The 18,391-nt window shown below is 49.0% G+C and overlaps 1 protein-coding gene across 5 annotated transcripts in view; it reads left to right on the top strand.

The window, feature by feature from the left end:
• Positions 1-18,391, top strand: part of ALPK3 (alpha kinase 3) — a 50,311-nt gene that overhangs the window by 12,750 nt on the left and 19,170 nt on the right. For all 5 annotated transcript variants that reach the window (XR_006818732.1, XM_046008799.1, XM_046008797.1 and 2 more), the window contains 2 exons: positions 6,808-6,925; positions 7,523-8,747. Coding sequence is in view for 4 of the 5 variants with exons in the window: in XM_046008799.1 (XP_045864755.1) it covers positions 6,808-6,925; positions 7,523-8,747 (1,343 nt within the window). In the remaining variant the exon portion in view is untranslated. The remainder of the gene's footprint in view (positions 1-6,807; positions 6,926-7,522; positions 8,748-18,391) is intronic.

Here is an 18,391-nt window from a genome sequence, read left to right as displayed (position 1 = left end):
GCATCCCTAGTGAATACTCTTCCCCTATCTTGCCTGGGGGGGGCGGGTAAAGGTTTTCCAGGAGCCATGCAGATCGTACGTTTGGGTGGGCTCTCATCAGAGAGCAGTTATTTTATGCATACAATTACTACATTTTCGTTTCCCATAGAGTAGCCCTGCCCTCAGCTGTGCTGGCTTACCCTCGGGGTAAATCTACCTTTCCAGATAATCATCCTCACCGTTGGCCATGGGGGCGGGAAGAAGTCGTTACCTAGTGGTATGGCGTGGGTGAGGGAATCCAGAGATCTGATGGTTTTTCATGCACCTTATAACCTCTCCTCCTTTCCCCCAAGTGGTTGCCTGCAGTTATGCCTTTCGGGGGCTTTTCCAGTGCTCAAAGGGTAGCTCTCCATCCCCCCACTGCTACGTTAGGGTTCAGCTGTCCAGGCTCTGCAGAGCCTGTGTCCACTGTCCATCTGCTTTCCGACTTTCAGACTGTTGTTCCTCCTGTTGCTTACCTCATCTGTTCTCCCCTTCCCTGTGGTTTTATGTCTTTTAATAAAAAAAATCTCATTAGAGTACTCATAGTGAAGAGAGTGAAAACAGGTGATATGCTCATTCTGTCTTTTTAACTAGAAGCCTACTCCTTTGCTGGAAAATTCCTTCTCATCTGTCAAAGCCCAGACCACATGGCTTATCCTCTAGGACATCATCCATCTCTAGCACTGCCATGGAAATCTCTTGCTGTATCTGTTTCTCTGCTCATCCAGGAAAACTGTGAGATTCGCGAGGACAGAGTGCAAACCAGGCACAGGCTGCCTTTCTGGAAAAAGCACAAAGAAGGTGCTCAGTACCTGTTGGCCGAATGCCTGTTCCTCTCAGCCGCAGCTGCTTCTGGGGCCTTGGGCCGCCTGAGAGGGGCAGGCATCAGGGATGGGTCTCCCTTCTCTCCCTCTTCTTTTCTACCCATTGTAGCCATGGACTCTGAGAGCGATGTTGGAGAAGCCAGACAGGAGTCTGATTTCCAGAATCTTGGGGCATTTTATTCAACTACCCCAATCGTCATTATGAAGCTTAGCCCTGTTTTAAGCTCAACCCAAAGGAGCAAACCTTTATCCCCTCCGTTGAGACAGCATCCATGTCTCATGATGACCAACCAAGGCCACGGTCTTCTTTCTGCTCAGGAGCACCTGCCGCGCCCAGGTCTCTAGCACTCCCGTTTGGGGCTGTAAGATTTCCAGAGCTCTAGGTATTGCTAACGTCCATACCTTAGTCCCCTGTTGTGCCTAACTTCCTCCTCCCCACTCCTTGCCCCCCACACATAAAAAAATCTCAGGTCCCTTGAGTGTTATGCAGTAGATTAAGGAGGAAGTTTCTGTGATCACCATAGTACACCATCAATAAGGCTTTTCCAGTTAGCAAGGCGAGAATGGAGTCTGTATGGAGAAGGAAGGGGGAGGGGGAAGCAGGATCCAGAAAAAGCAGACAAGAAAGGAGACAGGAGCTGAGTCTCCTGATCGGGAGGAGTAGATGGCAGATAGGTCTGTAGCTGAGACCGGCCTCCACGGGAGACCACGTGGTGATCGCGGCCTGTGTCCGTGGAGGTAAAATGACCACCTGTGTCTGTCCTCCTCCCATCCTGCTGGTAGCATTCCTTCCTTAAACTGGACTGTGACGAGGCAGCCCCATCAGGGCCCTGCCAGCAGCAGGTGATGCTTTCTGGGGGGGGGGGGGGTCGGAACCTAGACCACATGAGGGACTCTCCTGCTGACTGAGCTCTGAGAGAAGTCCTTGGGGTCTTGGAGAAGGATTATACATCCCAGAGTCTCTTCCCTCTTGGAGAGGGGGATGGTAGACCTTGACTCTGCCTTCTGGCTGTCTCCCCCAGGGCTCCCTTGGTCAGAATGCTACTTTGATGTTGCCCGTCATCGTCCAGCGTGGTGGCCCATTCCCCCACTCTCCTCAACTCTGTGGATTCTGTGTTGGTGTATTGCATGGATGTGTGCATGGACGTTGGGGCAGGAGGCGGAAGCAGCCCGAGACACTGGACGGTGACTGAGCCTTTAGACAGAACCAAGTTCCAGAGAAACACCTTTCTTAGAGAAATGAGTCTAATATAATGAATGCTGGGAATACAAACCTACATATTGGTCCCAGAATCCTCACCGGAAAGAGCATCAGTAAAGGGAAAAGGAAGCCAGGTGCTTTGTGACTCTGGCTGTCACTTTACATCCCAGAGCCCTGTCTCTCTTTTGTGTGAAACGCAGATTAAAACCCCTGACTTGCCTGTTTTGTAGAAAAGAGGGATTAGAACTTGGTTCTTCCGCATATCATCAGCTAGATGATTTTGGGCAGAAATCTTCATTTCATGGGCCTTAAATTCCTCTTCTTTATTTTTAAGATTTTATTTATTTGTTTGACAGAGAGAGAGAGAAAGCTCAAGCAGGGGGAGTGTCAGAGGGAGGGGGAGAAGCAGGCTGAGTAGGGAGCCCAACATGGGGCTCGATCTCAGGACCCTGAGATCATGGCCTGAGCCAAAGGCAGATGCTTAACTGACTGAGTCATCCAGGTGCTCTGAATTCCTCTTCTTTAAATTGGGGATCAATAACAGTACATTCCTTGTAGGATTTTTGTGATGATTACATAACACAAGAGAAACGTTCAGCTCAGTACCTGGCCCATAGTGAGTCCTTAGTAAGTGTTAAGAATCCTCACAGGATTGTGAGGAGGGCCAGATGGAACCGTTCGAAAGCTCTTTGAGAACTCTAACATTGGGTTTCATCATTAATGATCTCTTCCACCCGAGCTTCTCAAACTGGGGTTGGTTGGGACAAGGCTGCAAGTCTCCAAGTCCGGTTCGAGACTTAGGCCTGTCGCCTGTGAAGCCGAGGTCTCAGCGGAAAGCGGGGAGGGGAAACGGGGAAAGGCCCAGGCTGCGGGACCGCTGCAGGCTCTCCTGGCCAGGGCCGAATGTGTGTGAGTGCCCATGTGTGGACACACTTGCATGGGCAGGAGTGTGTGTGCAGCTGGGAGGGAAGGACCGTTCCTGTTTTTTGGTGTGTTTTAGAATATGGTTCATATCATCCAGGGCACAAGGAAATGTTTTCTGTCCAAACAGAATTGTTTCTAAAAACCCACGACTGCCACGGAGCCCCAAGCTGCCGGGTTGGCGGCCCTTTGGTGAAGAGGCATCAGAGGACATCACGGGGCTGAGAACTCGGCCTTGGGCTGGCAGGGTCCGTTCCATACCTCCTACCCTGCCCCAGCTTGATGGACTCAGATGCCCTGGAGGTTAAGGCCCTACTGGGCAGATCATGAGGCTGGGAGGCTCAGAGCCGGGCCCTTGGAGGGATGAGGTCATCACACAGGATGGAGAGGACACCTGTGCCGGCCTTGGCCCCACGCGGTGATGTAACCAGGGCTTTAGCTCACAGTGGAAACATGGGGCTCGCTTTACAGTCAGGGCTGCCCAGAGTTTGTTCCTGGCGGACCGCACCACAGCCTCGCCTCCCGTGCTCCCTGCTCCTGGACGCGGTCCCCCGGCGTGCCCTTTGCCTGCCCCCCCCACCACGCTGATGCTACGGTTCCTGCGTCAGGCGTGCCGGCCCCGTCGGTCTCCTGCTTGTTTGCTCTCTCACTCCCTTCCTCACTCCTTTACTCCCTCATCCACCAGGGTTTTGTAAGTGACCGCTCTGGGCCAGGCCCTGACTTAGGTGCCGGGGACACAATAGCAGGGAAGACAGAATTCCTGCACACGTGGGATGTGGGTCTAGAAGAGACAGACAGGGACACAGGTCACCACAGGGGTGTGACTCCTGCCGTGAAAGGGAGGGGCAGACACCGAACTTTACATTTTCTGAAATTTCGCCCACCCTTCATGGCCAGTTCCAGGGCCACTCACACCATAAAGCCTTTGCCATATCCCAGCCACAGGTGTTTGGTCCCCTCTCGGCACCCAGAGCACTTAGTGTATTTGTCTATAAATATTTAATGAGCGTTGGTTCCAGACCAGGCACTATTCTAGGAACCGGGGACACAGCAGTGACTAACACAGATAAGTCACGAACCGATGTTCTCCTGGGGGTTGGCAAGGGTGTCCACCACCTAACAAAGTCCTCTGTGTGTAACCTGTCAATGGCAGTGGGTTCTACACACTAAACGCAGTGAGAGGGGCAGAAGCGCCGGGGGAGAGGCTTCTGTTTTATGCAGGGAGGGAGAAAAGGCCTCGCTGAGAAGGTAATGTGAGGACAGAAAGTGAGGGAATAGGGGCTCCTGGGTGGCTCAGTCTGTTAAGTGGCTGCCTTTGGCTCAGGTCATGATCCCAGGGTTCTGGGATCGAGCCCCACATCGGGCTCCCTGCTCAGCGGGGAGTCTGCTTCTCCCTCTGCCTGCTGCTCTGCCTACTTGTACTCTCTGTCAAATAATAAATAAAATCTTTAAAAATTTTTAAATTAAAAAAAGAAAGTGAGGGAATAGAGGTGAGTGGCTTGCACCGTGTGTTAGAGGCGAGCCAGTTGGACCCTGTAACCGGGGAGGGGGTGGGTAGCAGTGAGCAAGGCCGAGAGTGGAAGAGTGATGGGAGACGAGGCAGTGGGTGGGGGCCACCGATCAGGAGAACCTGCACGGAATGGGAGCTCCTGGGTGTTTGGAGCCGAGTGGCGCCACAACCTGACTTGACTTGCAAAGGCTCACTCTGGCTGCTGTGTAGACGGGGGCTGAACAGAAGCAAGATCGGGAGCCGTGAGATCAGTGGGGGGTAATTACGGAGACTGAGATGTGACACGGGTCTGGGGACTGCTTGGTGGTGGGGAGTGGTGAGAAGAGACCAGGTTGTGCATATATGCTGAAGGGAGGGCCCGTAGAGTTGTCTGATGGAGTGGACGTGAGAAAAAGAAAGGAAAAAAGGAATACGTCCAGATTTGGGGCCCAAACCAACTTAGAAGGATAAAGTCACCGGGTACCGAGCTATGCGGCAACTGTCCTGGAGGGGCGCGGAGGAGCTGGGCCCGGGGGGATGGTAAGTCCGAGACTGTCAGATCTCGCAGGGGCGGTGTAAGACACACGGTCAGCATCAGGAACCAGGAGTTCGGGGGGAGGTCTGGGCTGGACGTACGAACGTGGAAGTCACGAGCACACAGATCTTTAAAGCTCACCGGTCAGCCTCAGACCTCAGGTTATATGGAGAGGGAGTAGGAAGCGGTTCTGGGGCCCGAGCCCTGGGGCACCTCACACTCACAGGCTCCGGTGGTGAGGCGGACGGATGAAGGAAATTAGAAAGAGTGGCCCATGATGCAGGAAGGGCGCTCCAAGGAGTGAGGAGAAGGTCCCAGGGAGCGGGTGTCGATGCTGACAGGTTGAGCAGATGAGGCATGAGAATTTCCAGGAGACTTGGCGACGTGCGAGTCAGGAGTGACCTCCACGGACACGATTCTGGTGCTGTGTGTGCACAGGCCTGATGGGAGGGGAGGGAGGAAGACAGAGTGCAGAGAATATTCTTGTAAAACTCCTGCAGGAGGCTTGCATGCCGGGGGTGGTGATGTCACAGAGGGGAGGGGCTTCCTGACAACGGCGAGAGCAGGAAAAGTTGTTGGAGAGACGTCCTTGGCGAGGCAAGAGGAGATGGGGTCCAGTGAGGACAGCTTTGGAGAGGCGTGTGCGCCGCGGATGCACCCATGCGGGAAGGCGGAGTGGGTGTGCCCTGACTTAGGTTTCCTACTGTACCGTGGGTTCCCCAAGAGCAGACACCCTGCTGGCCAGGCTTCTGTAGGTGTAATAACCCTCTCATGGCTCAGCACGGGCCTGATATGTATGCTGGAGGGAAGGCGAGCTAGGGGCCTTTGATTCGGATCAACAGTGTAAATCATTCGGGAGTCAGCTTAAGGAATGAAGTAGAATTCACTGGCAAGGCTGGGGGCTTCTTGTGGGACTGATACGGAGGAGGTCCTCGGCGCCCAGGCAGGGCATGGAGCCAGTCTTTGGAAGGATGTTGGGACCATCTGTCTGTCTCCTATCTCGTATTCTGCCCTCAATATCCCCTTCATTCTTGCTTTTCACTGCAGGCCAGTCCGTGTGGAGGACACGGCTGCACCCCCTCTGAAGTTCTAGCTCCAGGCCCAAGGCTAGATTGCCTCTAGGTCCTGATTCCTGAAACCTAGACTCCGTGAGCTGATTGGGTGTCCATTCCTGGACCCACCAGCCATGCGAGGATGGAGGCAGGACAGGTGACTCTAACAGTTGGAAGTGCTCCTTGTGGCCAGGGCTGGAAGTCCCCAGAGAGAAGGGGCCACAGAAGTGAACAAGTGGGTAGGGAAATGTGGATGGATGGATGATGGATGGATGGATGATGGTTGATGGATGGATGGATGATGGATGGATGGATGATGGTTGATGGATGGATGGATGGATGTTCTAGCTGTTTCAGCAAATGAGGCCAGCATTCCAGCAACCTAGGACAAAAGAAGGAGGGCTCTCGGTGTTGGGGTGCTGGGGGAGACCGTTGAGGATAGAGCTGTTACCACAGTTGAGAATGTAGGTCAGGACACTGAAGGAAGGGGGCTTGTTACTACCAGCTGAGGCTCTCTGGAAACGTCTTGCTTCTCTGCTAGGAAGTTTCTCCTCCATATTTGCCTTCCAGCTGCTGAGGGGAACAGTTTTCAGCCTTGAGATGGGCTAGCTTCTAAGAATAAGCAGAGCCAAATGATAGCCCTTTTCTTCCTGCACGTGGGGCAGGTAGTCTGGGAAGCCATTCTCCCCTGTGGCATCCTGTTCTGTCCTTCCACTGTTTTGGAACTGGTCTTCCTGCAACCCGGTCCCCTGTTTCCTTCTTAGGATACCCAGAGCCAGAGGTGACCTGGTACAAGGATGACGTAGAGCTGGACCGCTACTGTGGTTTGCCGAAGTACGAGATCACTCACCAGGGCAACCGCCACACGCTTCACATTTACAGGTGGGGGCACACGACCCGTCCTGCTCTCTCTGCGCTCCTGGGGGCCTGTGGCCCCATCAGAGATGGGCTTGGCTGCACGCTGATGTCCAGGCAGGATCTAGGGGTGCAGGGCGGGTTTCTGCTGCCGAGTTGAACCTGCCCGCCAGCTGCCTGCCTGCCAGGGTCTGGGATCTCCAAAGGCCAGGGTGGGAGGATTTCTGACAGCTGGAGACTGAAGCGCAACCAGAGGAGGTCCCAACCCACAGAAACATTTTCCATGAGGTCAGCTACCAAAAAAAGCTCCGGTGTGGTCCTTACTTCACAAGGGGCTGTGTGGGTCACCTGATTCTGAAGGGAGCTCTCCTGGGCCCCACGTCTAATCCCTTCTGGAACAGCATGCCCTGGGCCAGCTCCCTCCCTGTGGCCAGCCTCAGTTTCCCCAACCCCAATGGGGAGCGCTGGCCGGGGGTGGCGTGGGAGGTGAGGTGGGGCGCTCAGGGCGGGACTTTGGGGGGCGGGGAGCGTGCTCAGCTCTGGGAGACCCGAGTCCCCCTGGGGGCGGGGTGGGGCTCCCACCCGGCAGGAGGGGACAGTGGGCATCTCGCGCCCCTCCCTTAGGTGTCAAGAGGAAGACGCGGCCATCTACCAGGCCTCTGCCCGGAACGCCAAGGGCATCGTGTCCTGCTCGGGGGTCTTGGAGGTCGGCACCATGACGGAGTACAAGATCCACCAGCGCTGGTTCGCCAAGCTGAAGCTCAAGGCCGCCGCGAAGATGCGGGAGATCGAGCAGAGCTGGAAGCCCCGGAAGGAGGTGGTGGGAGACGCCGACTCCCTGCGCAAGCTCAGCCCCGACCGCTTCCAGCGGAAACGCCGGCTGAGCAGGGCCGAGGCCTCCCTCCCCTCGGCGCCTGCCCGGGAGGCTGAGGACGGGACCCCCGCGGCTTGGCAGCAGGAAGAGGCCGAGCCCGGGCAGCACCCAGCTTTGGGCCTCCTCAACAGCTTTGCTCCCGGAGAGGTGACCACCAACGGGGAGGCCGCCCCCGAGAACGGGGAGGACGGGGAGCACCGCCTGTTGACGTACATCTGCGAGGCCATGGAGCTGGGGCCTCAGCGAGCCCCCAAAGCAGAGTCTGGGGCCAAGAAGAAGAAGAAAGTCGAGGAACGCAAGCAAGGTCTCCGGAAGCCAGAGTCCGAGCCGGCGGCTCGAAGCCCGCGTTCTCCTGAAGGCCGGGCCCCTAGTTCGGACAAGGCCGGGACGCAGGGGCCGGCGGACGCGGAGCAGGGCCGGAGCCGGCGCGGAGCCGGGGCCTCTGGAGCGGAGAGCGCCGGGAAGCCCGCGCCCGCTGTGCGCGCTCAAGAGCCGGCCCGGGACGCCCCCGTCCCAGGCCCCGTCCCAGGCCCCGTCCCAGGCCCGGACCAGCAAGCGTATTTCTCCCTAAAGGACATGTATCTGGAAAGCACGCTCGCGGGCAGGCCGAAGGGGGAAGAAGGCTCCCAGACCGCGGGCGGCAGGGCACCTGGAGAGAGGCCCCCCGGGAAGGTGCCCAGTGAGGCTGGAGGTGGCAGGGGGGCTCTTGCCCCTGCCCAGCCCACCGCCTCGGCCCCCCAGACAACTAGGCCTTTCAACAGGAAGAGATTTGCCCCGCCGAAGCCCAAAGGGGAGCCCACGGCGGACAGCAAGCCCGATCGCTCCCCGAGTGGAGCTCCAGAACCAGGGGCCCAGAGCTCAGGGAAGGCCCCACCTGAGGCCTCGGCCCCCGTGCCCACACCCCCTGCCCGGCGGAGACACGGCCCCCGGGACAGCCCCCTGCAGGGGCGAGCCGGCCACAGGACTACGGGAGAGGTAAGTGTGGGTGTTGGGTACCTGGAGGGCCGCTCTGGGAAGCTGAGCTCATGGAAACTCTTGCTCCCACCGCTCGGCAGCCAGTGAGCACTGAGCTATTTATAGAAGGGGCGCGGTGGTGATGGAGTGCCAGCCGCAGCCGAGGACCACAGGCCTGGCCTTTGCCCCAGCCAAGCTCCAGACGCCAGGCATGAGGGCCGTATAGCCTGCCTGTGACCCTACCCTCTGACAGCCCGGGAGTTCCCGGTGCAGGGGACCGTGCCCCAGAGGGAGATGGAGGATGACAGTGTCCTTTGAGGAGGAAAGAGCCGGTGGAGGGTTTTCCTGGGGTTCACGGAGGCAACAGTGTTTCATGGGGAGACTGAGGAGCAGGGTGAACTGTAGTGTGCGGTGGGTCTCGATCTGGATGCTTCTTAGATTTCTATGAATATCAACTGTCCAGGAAATTCTGGTTTAATTTGAGTTTTTATCTAAGATTTCAGAGTCAGGCATACCTATATGCAGTTCTGACTATGCTTAACATCTGGCGATTGGGGCAAGTTGTAAAATCAGAATAAAAATGCTATCTACGTCGTAGGCTGTTGGGAGAGCCTGCCTGCTCAGTGGAGGGCCTGGTGTGCGTTAAGAGCTAGTAAATGGCAGGAGGAGTAAGATGATTCCTACGGTGGGCGACAGGTGGGGGACCGAGGCCCCCTTTTTTATCTGGGAACAGGAGGGCCATCATTTGCTGGGGGTCAGGTGGCCAACGGAGGGAAGGTAGGGAGGGGGGTATCCACTGTTCAAAGAAGAGGTTGGCGACAGCACTGAGATGTTCAGGGAGTGGGGAGGGAGGAAAGGGATTGAGAAGAGTGGCAGAGTGACATTTGTCCCCTTTGGTCAGTGCTGCATGTCTCAGGAGGCAGAGGGCAGACCGTATTTCATTTTAATTTTAATTTTTAAAAATTTATTAGGGAGTGAGCGGGGAAGGAGCAGAGCCAGAGGGAGAAGTAGACCCCCCCTCCCCCATACAAACCAGGGCTGGATCCCACGACCCTGAGATCATGACCTGAGCCAAAATCAAGAGTCAGCCATTCCCCCGCAAAGGGGGAGGCAGACAGTGTTTCACAGGAGTTTTGGGGAGACAGTTTCACAGTGGGCAGAAAAAAGGCCATATTTCTTCTGAGTGGCAGAAAGGGAACGTGTTTCAAGAGGGAGGACAGACGGCAGAAGGGACAAGCTACCTGCCCCGGGACCTCTGTGGGGGACAGATGGAAGGGGTGCTTCACAGGCGAAGGGGGGGCTGCCCTTCCCACAGAGAACTTCTGGCGTTTCAAGAGTGGTGCTGAGTTAGTCTGTGGGGACAGTAGGTCCAGAGGGCTTGGGAGGGGGCGGACCTCAAGCCAGACTCTTGGAGGTTGGTGACTCAGCGCTCACGCTTGGTCTCCGGGGATGCTGGCAGCTGGTGAGCCGAGTCCCTAGTGGCCCTGATGGCGCTGCTCCCTGTGCCTGACCCAGCCCACAGGCAGGGGCCCCCAGGGAGTGCATTCGGGAAGTGACCAGGCCAGCAGCCAAGTCTGACGAAGGCGGCCTCCCTGCCCACAGTGGAGGGGACACCAGGGCCGGGCCACCTGCCCCCTCCCAGCGGGGCCCTTCTTGCCTCTCAGAGGAGCGGCAGGTGCAGGAGAGGCGGCTCACCCTGGTTCCACAGTCCCTGCAAGACGCGTGTGCGACTTCTATTTTCTATACTTAGAAAATCGTGACATAGATCATACAGGTGAAATGTGTATTTAACGTCGACGCATACGCCAAACTGCTGCTCTTTCGTGGCTGAATCCCATGGGTTTTTCATCTTCTCATCCTACCAAGTCTTTGAAAAATCTCTTGAAAGACACCCATGCTCATGATGACAAATATGGGGGGAACCCTTAAAAATTCAACGGGATAAATAACAGCTCACCTAGAATTCTACCATCGAGAAGCATCATGATGTATCTACCAATCTTTCTGTATATGCAGTTTTCTTATTTTTAAAATTCAGTGTGTCCTGCTCTTCTGATTCAGTCGTATATCCTACTTTCTTCCCCTCTCATTCTTTCTTTTTTTTTTTTTTTAAGATTTTATTTATTTATTTAATAAGCAGAGATCGCAAGCAGGCGGAGAGGCAGGCAGAGAGAGAGAGAGGAGGAAGCAGGGGCAGAGAGCCCGATGAGGGGCTCAATCCCAGGACCCTGGGATCATGACCTAAGCCGAAGACAGAGGCTTTAACCCGCTGAGCCACCCAGGCGCCCCTCCTTTTCATTACTTCATGAGCATTTTCTCACGGTCCCTAAAAATTTTCTGGAAAACGTTAATGGTTGTATAGGCTGCCATTTTCCCTTGAACCACCTCCCAGGGTTTAAGCGTTCCTTCCCTATTCTGAGGTTAGTTGAGTATGAATCTACATTTTAAAAATAATTTTTGTTGTTTGAATTTCTCCACTTGACTTTTAAATTAACTTGATGTCGATTTGAGTATGTAGATTCCTTAGATTCCAGCTCGATCTTCGGTTAATTGAATAGGTAAATCCCCTAATATCATTTGTGGAATGTTTAACTCTAAGATATTAATTAGTGATTCTTCTGTATATACTAATTTTTATACACACTAAAGCCGATTTTAGTTCCTGTGTATACCTATCACAACCCATTAATCTGGTTATCAATCTTTACAGCAGAATGATCTTGTTTTAATGACTGCGGCTTTATCTTCTGGCAGAGCAACCCTCTTAGACGCCTTTTAAAATGTTTCTTAGCTCTTTTTCCCGTTTTATTCCTCTAGGGAAACTTTAGAATCATTGTTTCAAGTTCTTTAAACTTCCAGATGCCGCTGCAATATTTTTTCATTTGTTTATTTGGTTTTGTTGTTGTCATTTTTAAACCTTGTACCTATATATTTACCGCTTTTAAAAAATCACATTTTTAAAAAAGTGGCAAGTATTTTTAACAAGCTCACAAGCCTGTTAAATCTTCTCATGGAAAACTCAAGTCCACTTTCGATTTGGAATGTTTTTTTGGTAAAACTTGCCAGTTATGTATTTTAAACAGCTTTATTGAGGTATTATATATATACCATAACATTCACTTATTCCAAATGTGCAACATAACATACACAGTTTAGAGTTAGGAAGACATGACCAAAATCTAGTTTTCAGACATTTCCATCACCCTAAAAAGGTCCCTGTTCCTTTTTTTTTTTTTTTAAAGATTTTATTTATTTATTTGACAGAGAGAGATCACAAGTAGGCAGAGAGGCAGGCAGAGAGAGAGGGAAGCAGGCTCCCTACTGAGCAGAGAGCCCAATGCGGGACTCGATCCCAGGACCCTGAGATCATGACCTGAGCCGAAGGCAGTCGCTTAACCCACTGAGCCATTCAGGCACCCCCCCTGTTCCTTTTTGCAGTTCATCCTTGTCCCCACCCCGCAGACCCAGGCAACCACAAATGTGCTTTCTGTTTCTGTGTCATTGGGGTTCTGATTGGGATTATAGTAAGTATAGGAATTAATTTGGAAAAACCTGTATCTTTAGCTTTCTCATCTGATAGCATGGTATTCCTTTCCATTATTCAAGCCTTCTTTCATATCTCTTTTTAAGTTCTCTTGTTTTCTTTATATGGGCAGCCTGTCACTTTAAAGCTTCTCAGCGCTTGTTCTTCTCTTCTGTGTCTTGTGTGCTGCTTTGGTTTGTTTAGCCTGAAGTGTAACACCATCCAGGCTTGGGGGTGAAGCAGAAATGGGGAGAACTAACATTTATTGAATATCAGCGTCCAGTAATGCTAGGTTAGATAGTTTAGACCAACCCCCTATTGGGGACAACTAGTAAAAGGCAAAATGAAGAGTTATCAGCCCAGGATATGGAAGGAGATGGAAGTCCAGAATGGTGAGCCCAGTTTTTGGCATAGCTTTTATCCTGTGGCTGCTTGCTACTCCAGAAGAGCAGAATGAGAGACTCAGCAGTGTTGTAGACAGCCTCCTGGGACTGGGGAGACGAAGATAGAGTCTGTGGTCTCAAGAGAAGTAGCCCCGGTAAACCCCCCTGGTCTTTGAGTTGGGACCCCGAAGGAGTAGTGGGCCAGAGGTAAATTACCCACACAGGGGAGGCTTATCTCTGAGTTGCCCAGGTGACAAGAGATATCTCAGTCCCCGAAAGTAGGTTAATGTGATTCAAGATACTTGGTGCCCCGAGAACCTGGAAGAAGCAAAAATCATCTGGAGGGTGATAGCATCACTTTAAGCCTCAAATTGTTTTAAAAAAGTGTTTCAAATATAATATTTGGCATCCAAGTGAAGATAAGCAGCCCTCCGAGAGAAGAAACCAGCAGACAGTGTAAATGTGTCCACAGGGTGTTCCAACTTTTAGAGTTATTAGACATGAACTATAAAACCAAAACTCTATTTCCTATACTCAAAGGTAAAAAGACAAGATTGAAAATTTCAGAGAACTAGAAGCTATAAAAAGTGGGATAAACTTAAAAATCAACCAACTGGAAATCCAGAACTGAAAAATACAATAATCAGTATGAAGCTAGTTGTTATAACATTTCCAGTTCTGGATGCGATGGGGCAAACACTCACCCTGTATTTCCCACTGAATGCAGCTAAAAAACTTGGGCAAAATGCTTGGTGCAGCTATTTGCTGACTTTGGTAAACAAGAGTAGGCAGGTTGGAGAAGACTGGACTTCAAAGTACCCTAGAACTAGCAGTGTTTACCTGTTTGGTTTTTTGCCTTTTAAATCTAGTATTCTCTGTCCTGGTCTTAATTCAATCAGAAACTCAGAAGTAAGGATCAGCTTTACTTTAGGAGAAGCTCTCTACTGTACATCAGGCTTGAGGAATAGGAAAGGAATCTCCTGGTAGTGACAGTAATGGCAGAAGAGGCCACAGGTGTCAACTTTTGAGGGAGGGAATCTTTCTCTCTGTTCAGAGAAGCTGTGGTCTCCCAAGAGGGTAGGATGAATCCCTGTTGCTTTTTTTTTCTCTCTCTCTTGGGTCTCTTTCTTGGCCTAGGACACAGGTTCGTGTGTGAAAGTATATGATGAATAAATGAAGCCCCAGCTATCTGTCCACAGGGCTGAAAAAAGGGAGCCCTATGGACCCAGAAAGTACAGGAGAGATCTTGGAGAAGGAACATTTGAGAAAGTGACTTCATAAGCTGTTTATAGATTCCTGGGCTTGTCCCCAAGCTATTTATGCATGCGTGGATCTGGTTCTGCACACTGTATCAAAAAAACTTTGAGAATGGAACTAAAAGACCGTCATCCAGGTCCCAGACTGGTCCCCAGTGGCATACACACCGGTTAGTCTGAATAGCACTGAGAAGGCATTGAAAAATGGAACTCAGACTGAAACTACAATCTCAACAGGCTGAATGAAACTTGCAGCCTAAACACAACCAAGTAGATTGTCTGTTAAGACACGAACATTAACATTATCTATGGGACTCATATAAGAACCAGGGTCTCATGATATTCAAAATGTCTAGGATACAATAAAAGTAACTTGGCATATGGAAAATTAGGAAATCTCAACTTCATGGGAAAAGACAAAGAATGCCAGTGTCAAGATGGCAGAGATATTGGGATTATCTCAGTTAGTGTCAGCAACTATAAAAATATGACAAAATGTAAGGGTAAACATTCTGGAAATAAATGGAAACATAGAACATCTCTGCAAAGAAATACAAGATATAAAGAACCAAATTTTAATTTTAGAACTGAAAAATACAATAATTGAAATAAAAACACTTTCTCATTGGGTACAATAGCAGAATGAAGGTGGCAGGAAAATGTCAGTGAACTTGAAGATAGGTCGATAGATATTATTCAACTTGAATAACAGAGAAGGAAAATAAAAACATAAGAAAGAGAAATAAACAGAACTTCAGGGACCTGTGGTACAATATCAAAACATCTAATGTTTGTGTTATTGGAGACCCAGGAGAGAAGGGTGTGGTACAGAAAAAATACCTGAATAAATAATGGCTGAACACTAGCCAAATTTGGCAAAAGACACAAACCTACACACAAGAAGTTCAGCAAATCCCAAATAAGATATGCCTACAGAATTCCATGCCAAGAAGCAATAAGCAAATTGCTGAGAACTAAAGCCAACACAAAGATCTTGAAAGTAGTCAGTGAAAAACAACACATTATACGGGAACAATGATTCAAATGACTGCAGATTTCTCATTGAAAACAATGGAGGTCAAAAGGAAGTGGAATAATAGACCTACTAAAAGGAAGTGTCTTTCCATCCATAAATCTACATTCAGCAAAAAATGTCTCTCAGTATTGAAGGTGAAATAAAGGCATTACCCAATAAAACTAAGATAATAAATCACTGTCAGACCTGTTCTGAAAGATTGCTAAAGTACATTTTACCTATAGAAGGGAAATGATACCTGAATGGAACCTGTATCACCAGGAATGAAGGAAGAACTACAGAAATGGTAAATACTGGGGTAAACATGCAGCATAAAAGGGAGAGGATAAAGGGATCTATATGGTGATAAAATGAGTACATTTCACTTGAAGAGTTAAATATTGATTCCAAATGGACTGTGGGAAACTAAGTATATATATTGTAACACTTAGAGCAAAAATTAAAATACTATACAAAGAAATATAGTAAAAATCACAACATATAAATTGAAGGGGAATACTAAAAATGTTCAAATAATCTAAAAGAAGACAGGATAGGGGAAAAAGAGGACAGAAAAAACAGAGGAAAGAAATGGAAAACAAATAATAAAATAATTGGCCTAAATGCAAACATATAATTATATTAAATATAAGTGGTCTAAACACACAAATAAGAGAGATTGTGAGAATGGATCAAATAACATTCTCAAAGCTGTGCTTTTTACAAGAAATTGACTTCAACTATAATATTATAGGTAGGCAAAAAAAAATGATAGAAAATATACACTATGCAAACACTAATCTGTTGAGAACTGGAGTGACCCTGTTAATTTCAGACAACATAGACTCCGGGGCAAAATTGTGAATTATATAATGAGAAAAGGGTTCGCTCAAGAAAACATAATAAAAAAATGTGTTTGCCTCTAACAACAGAGCTTCAAAATATATGAAGAACAGGAAGGAGAAACAGAAAGATCAGCCATTATAGTTGGAGACTTTAACGTTCTTTCAGTAATGTCTTGAGCTAATAAACTGAAAATCAGTACGAATAAGAATAGAAAAGAGCTGAACAACATTATCAACTGACTGGGTCTAACACATGCATAGGATACTCCATGTAACAAGACTTAAGCAACATATCAATGACTGAAAAAGATAACAGGAAACTCTCAAAATGCTTTAAACATTTATGACACACTCTCATGAGTCAAAGAGGAAAGTCTTAAGGGCAAGTGGAAAATATTTTTAACTGAATGAAAATGAAGATACAAAACATGAAAAGTTTGGATATTTTGAGGAAAATTTATAACATTAAATTATTTATATTAGAAAAGAAGAAAGGTGCAAGTTATCTAAGCTCCCATGTTGAGAAACTGGAAAAGAAAGAGCTAAATAAATCCAAAACAAAGGAAGGAAATAGTAAAAGAGCACTGGGTGTTATATGCAACTAATGAATCATTGAACACTACATCAAAAAATTATGATGTTCTGTATGTTGGTTAACTGAACATAATAAAAAAAAGAGCAGAAAACAATGACATTGAAAACAGAAAACTATGGCGAAAACAAGCTGAAACCTGGTTGTTTGGAAAAAATCAGTAATATTGATAAACGTCTAGCAAGACTCACAAAGGAAAAAAAAAATGAGAGGAGACACAAATGACCAGATTTAAGGAAAAAGAAGGGCTTGATCTTAGCGATCATCCACATGATAGTCATCTCAAAACATCAGGTTGTACACCTTAAATTATATAGTCTTTGTCAATTATACCTCAATAAATTTTTAGGGGCACCAAGGTGGCTCAGGCAGTTGGATGTCTGATTCTCGGTCTCGGCTCAGGTCATGATCTCATGGGTAATGGGATCGAGCCCTGTGTCTGGATCCGCACTCAGTGGGGAGTCTGATTGAAGATTCTCTCCCTCTGCCCCTCCCCCCACTCATGCTCTCTCTCTCCCTCTCTCTCTTTCAATCCCTCTAAAATAAATAAATCCTTAGAAAAAAGGTTTTTTTGAAAAGGAATGAAGGGTAATATCACTAGAGATCTTGCAAGTACTAAAAGGATAATAAAGGCCCATCATGAAAAACTGTGCATATAGTTCAACAACTTCAATGAAATAGACCAACTCTTTAAAAACTATAAGCTATGAAACTCTTGCAAACAATGAGATAACTTGAATAATCCTATAAGTGTTACAGAAATAAAATTTGTAGCTGAAAATCATCCAAAAAAGGAAGTCTTTCGGGCCAGATAGTTTTTCTAGCAAATCTACAGAGCATTTAAAGATGTTAAAGCCTCAGTATCAGCCTTGGGTCTAGTTTTCAGAGGAAGGAGATTCCAGGACCTAGTCATTGCCCTCACCATTCCTGTTAAGCTCCTGGTTTTTTCCCTGCTTCCCCAAACCAGCACTCCGGGACCATGTCCCACTTTGAGGGTTAGAAGCCATTGTATTGTCAATTAGTAGTTGATTCCAAAATCTCCTTTGTGCTTGAGCCCATGCTGGGTGCAGAGGTGAATCAGACTGGATCTCTAATCCCTGAGAATTTATGAGGAAGACAGTAGGTCCAGATGGAAAATTAAACCTACTGTTCTTCCTTGTAGTGACAAAGCTCACACAGAACCAGCTGGGTTCACCCCTGCTCACACCATGGTTATTTTAAAGAATACATGGCAGTCCTTCTCATATCTCCACACGGTTCCAGATGTAGACACACACACACACACACACACACACACACCCCACAGTGTTTAAAGAGGTCATCCTTTGCAGAAGTGTGCAGAAGGTACTCAACTGATCATTCACCATTGAGTTACCCTGCACCCCCTCTAACCCAGGGTCTGTGCTGGGTCCATCTCTTTGGAAGGGAAGAGTTTACACGTTAACAAGTGCCACCTGGATGAAACACGACCACACAGAATGCGGGAATCCCAATACAATTAGGTACATTTGCTGTGGGTGCATAGCGTAGGGAGCCTCTAATGTTTTTTTTGGGGGGTGTGGAGGAGGAGACTCAGAAGTCTTCCAAGAAGAGGGTTTTCAAGGATGAGGAGTCTTTCAGGTGGGCAAGGAGAAGGCTGAGACTGTCCAGCAGAGAGAAAATACACCAAGTAGTAATAAAATAGCACAGTGGTCACTACAGTAGCTTAGTGGTGTTGGGCAGAGGGACCCAAGAGATAAACCTGGAAGAGAGACCTGGGACCCTTGCGGAAGGATGGGCTTCGTTAATCCCATGAGGGGTAATTGATTTATTTTCACTTTAAATTGAACATTGTTGGGTATGTGTCATGTGCACATGGTATAAAATTTAAAAAGCAGAGAAGGTATATGGAGAATATTGTCATCCTCAGCTGGACCCCCCCTCCCCCGCCCCAGTTTCTCTTTCCGAAGTCAGTCGCCAGAACGGGTTTCCTGAGCATACCTCCAGAACTATTTTCCCTGCATTTAAAAATTTGTGTCTGTACATTTGCCACACAAACGTTGCCTATTGTA

This window comes from Meles meles, chromosome 6, assembly GCF_922984935.1.
Source record: "Meles meles chromosome 6, mMelMel3.1 paternal haplotype, whole genome shotgun sequence".
Lineage (NCBI taxonomy): Eukaryota > Metazoa > Chordata > Mammalia > Carnivora > Mustelidae > Meles > Meles meles.
Note: the sequence above shows the minus strand (reverse complement) of the source record. Positions and strands in the feature narration are given on the sequence as shown.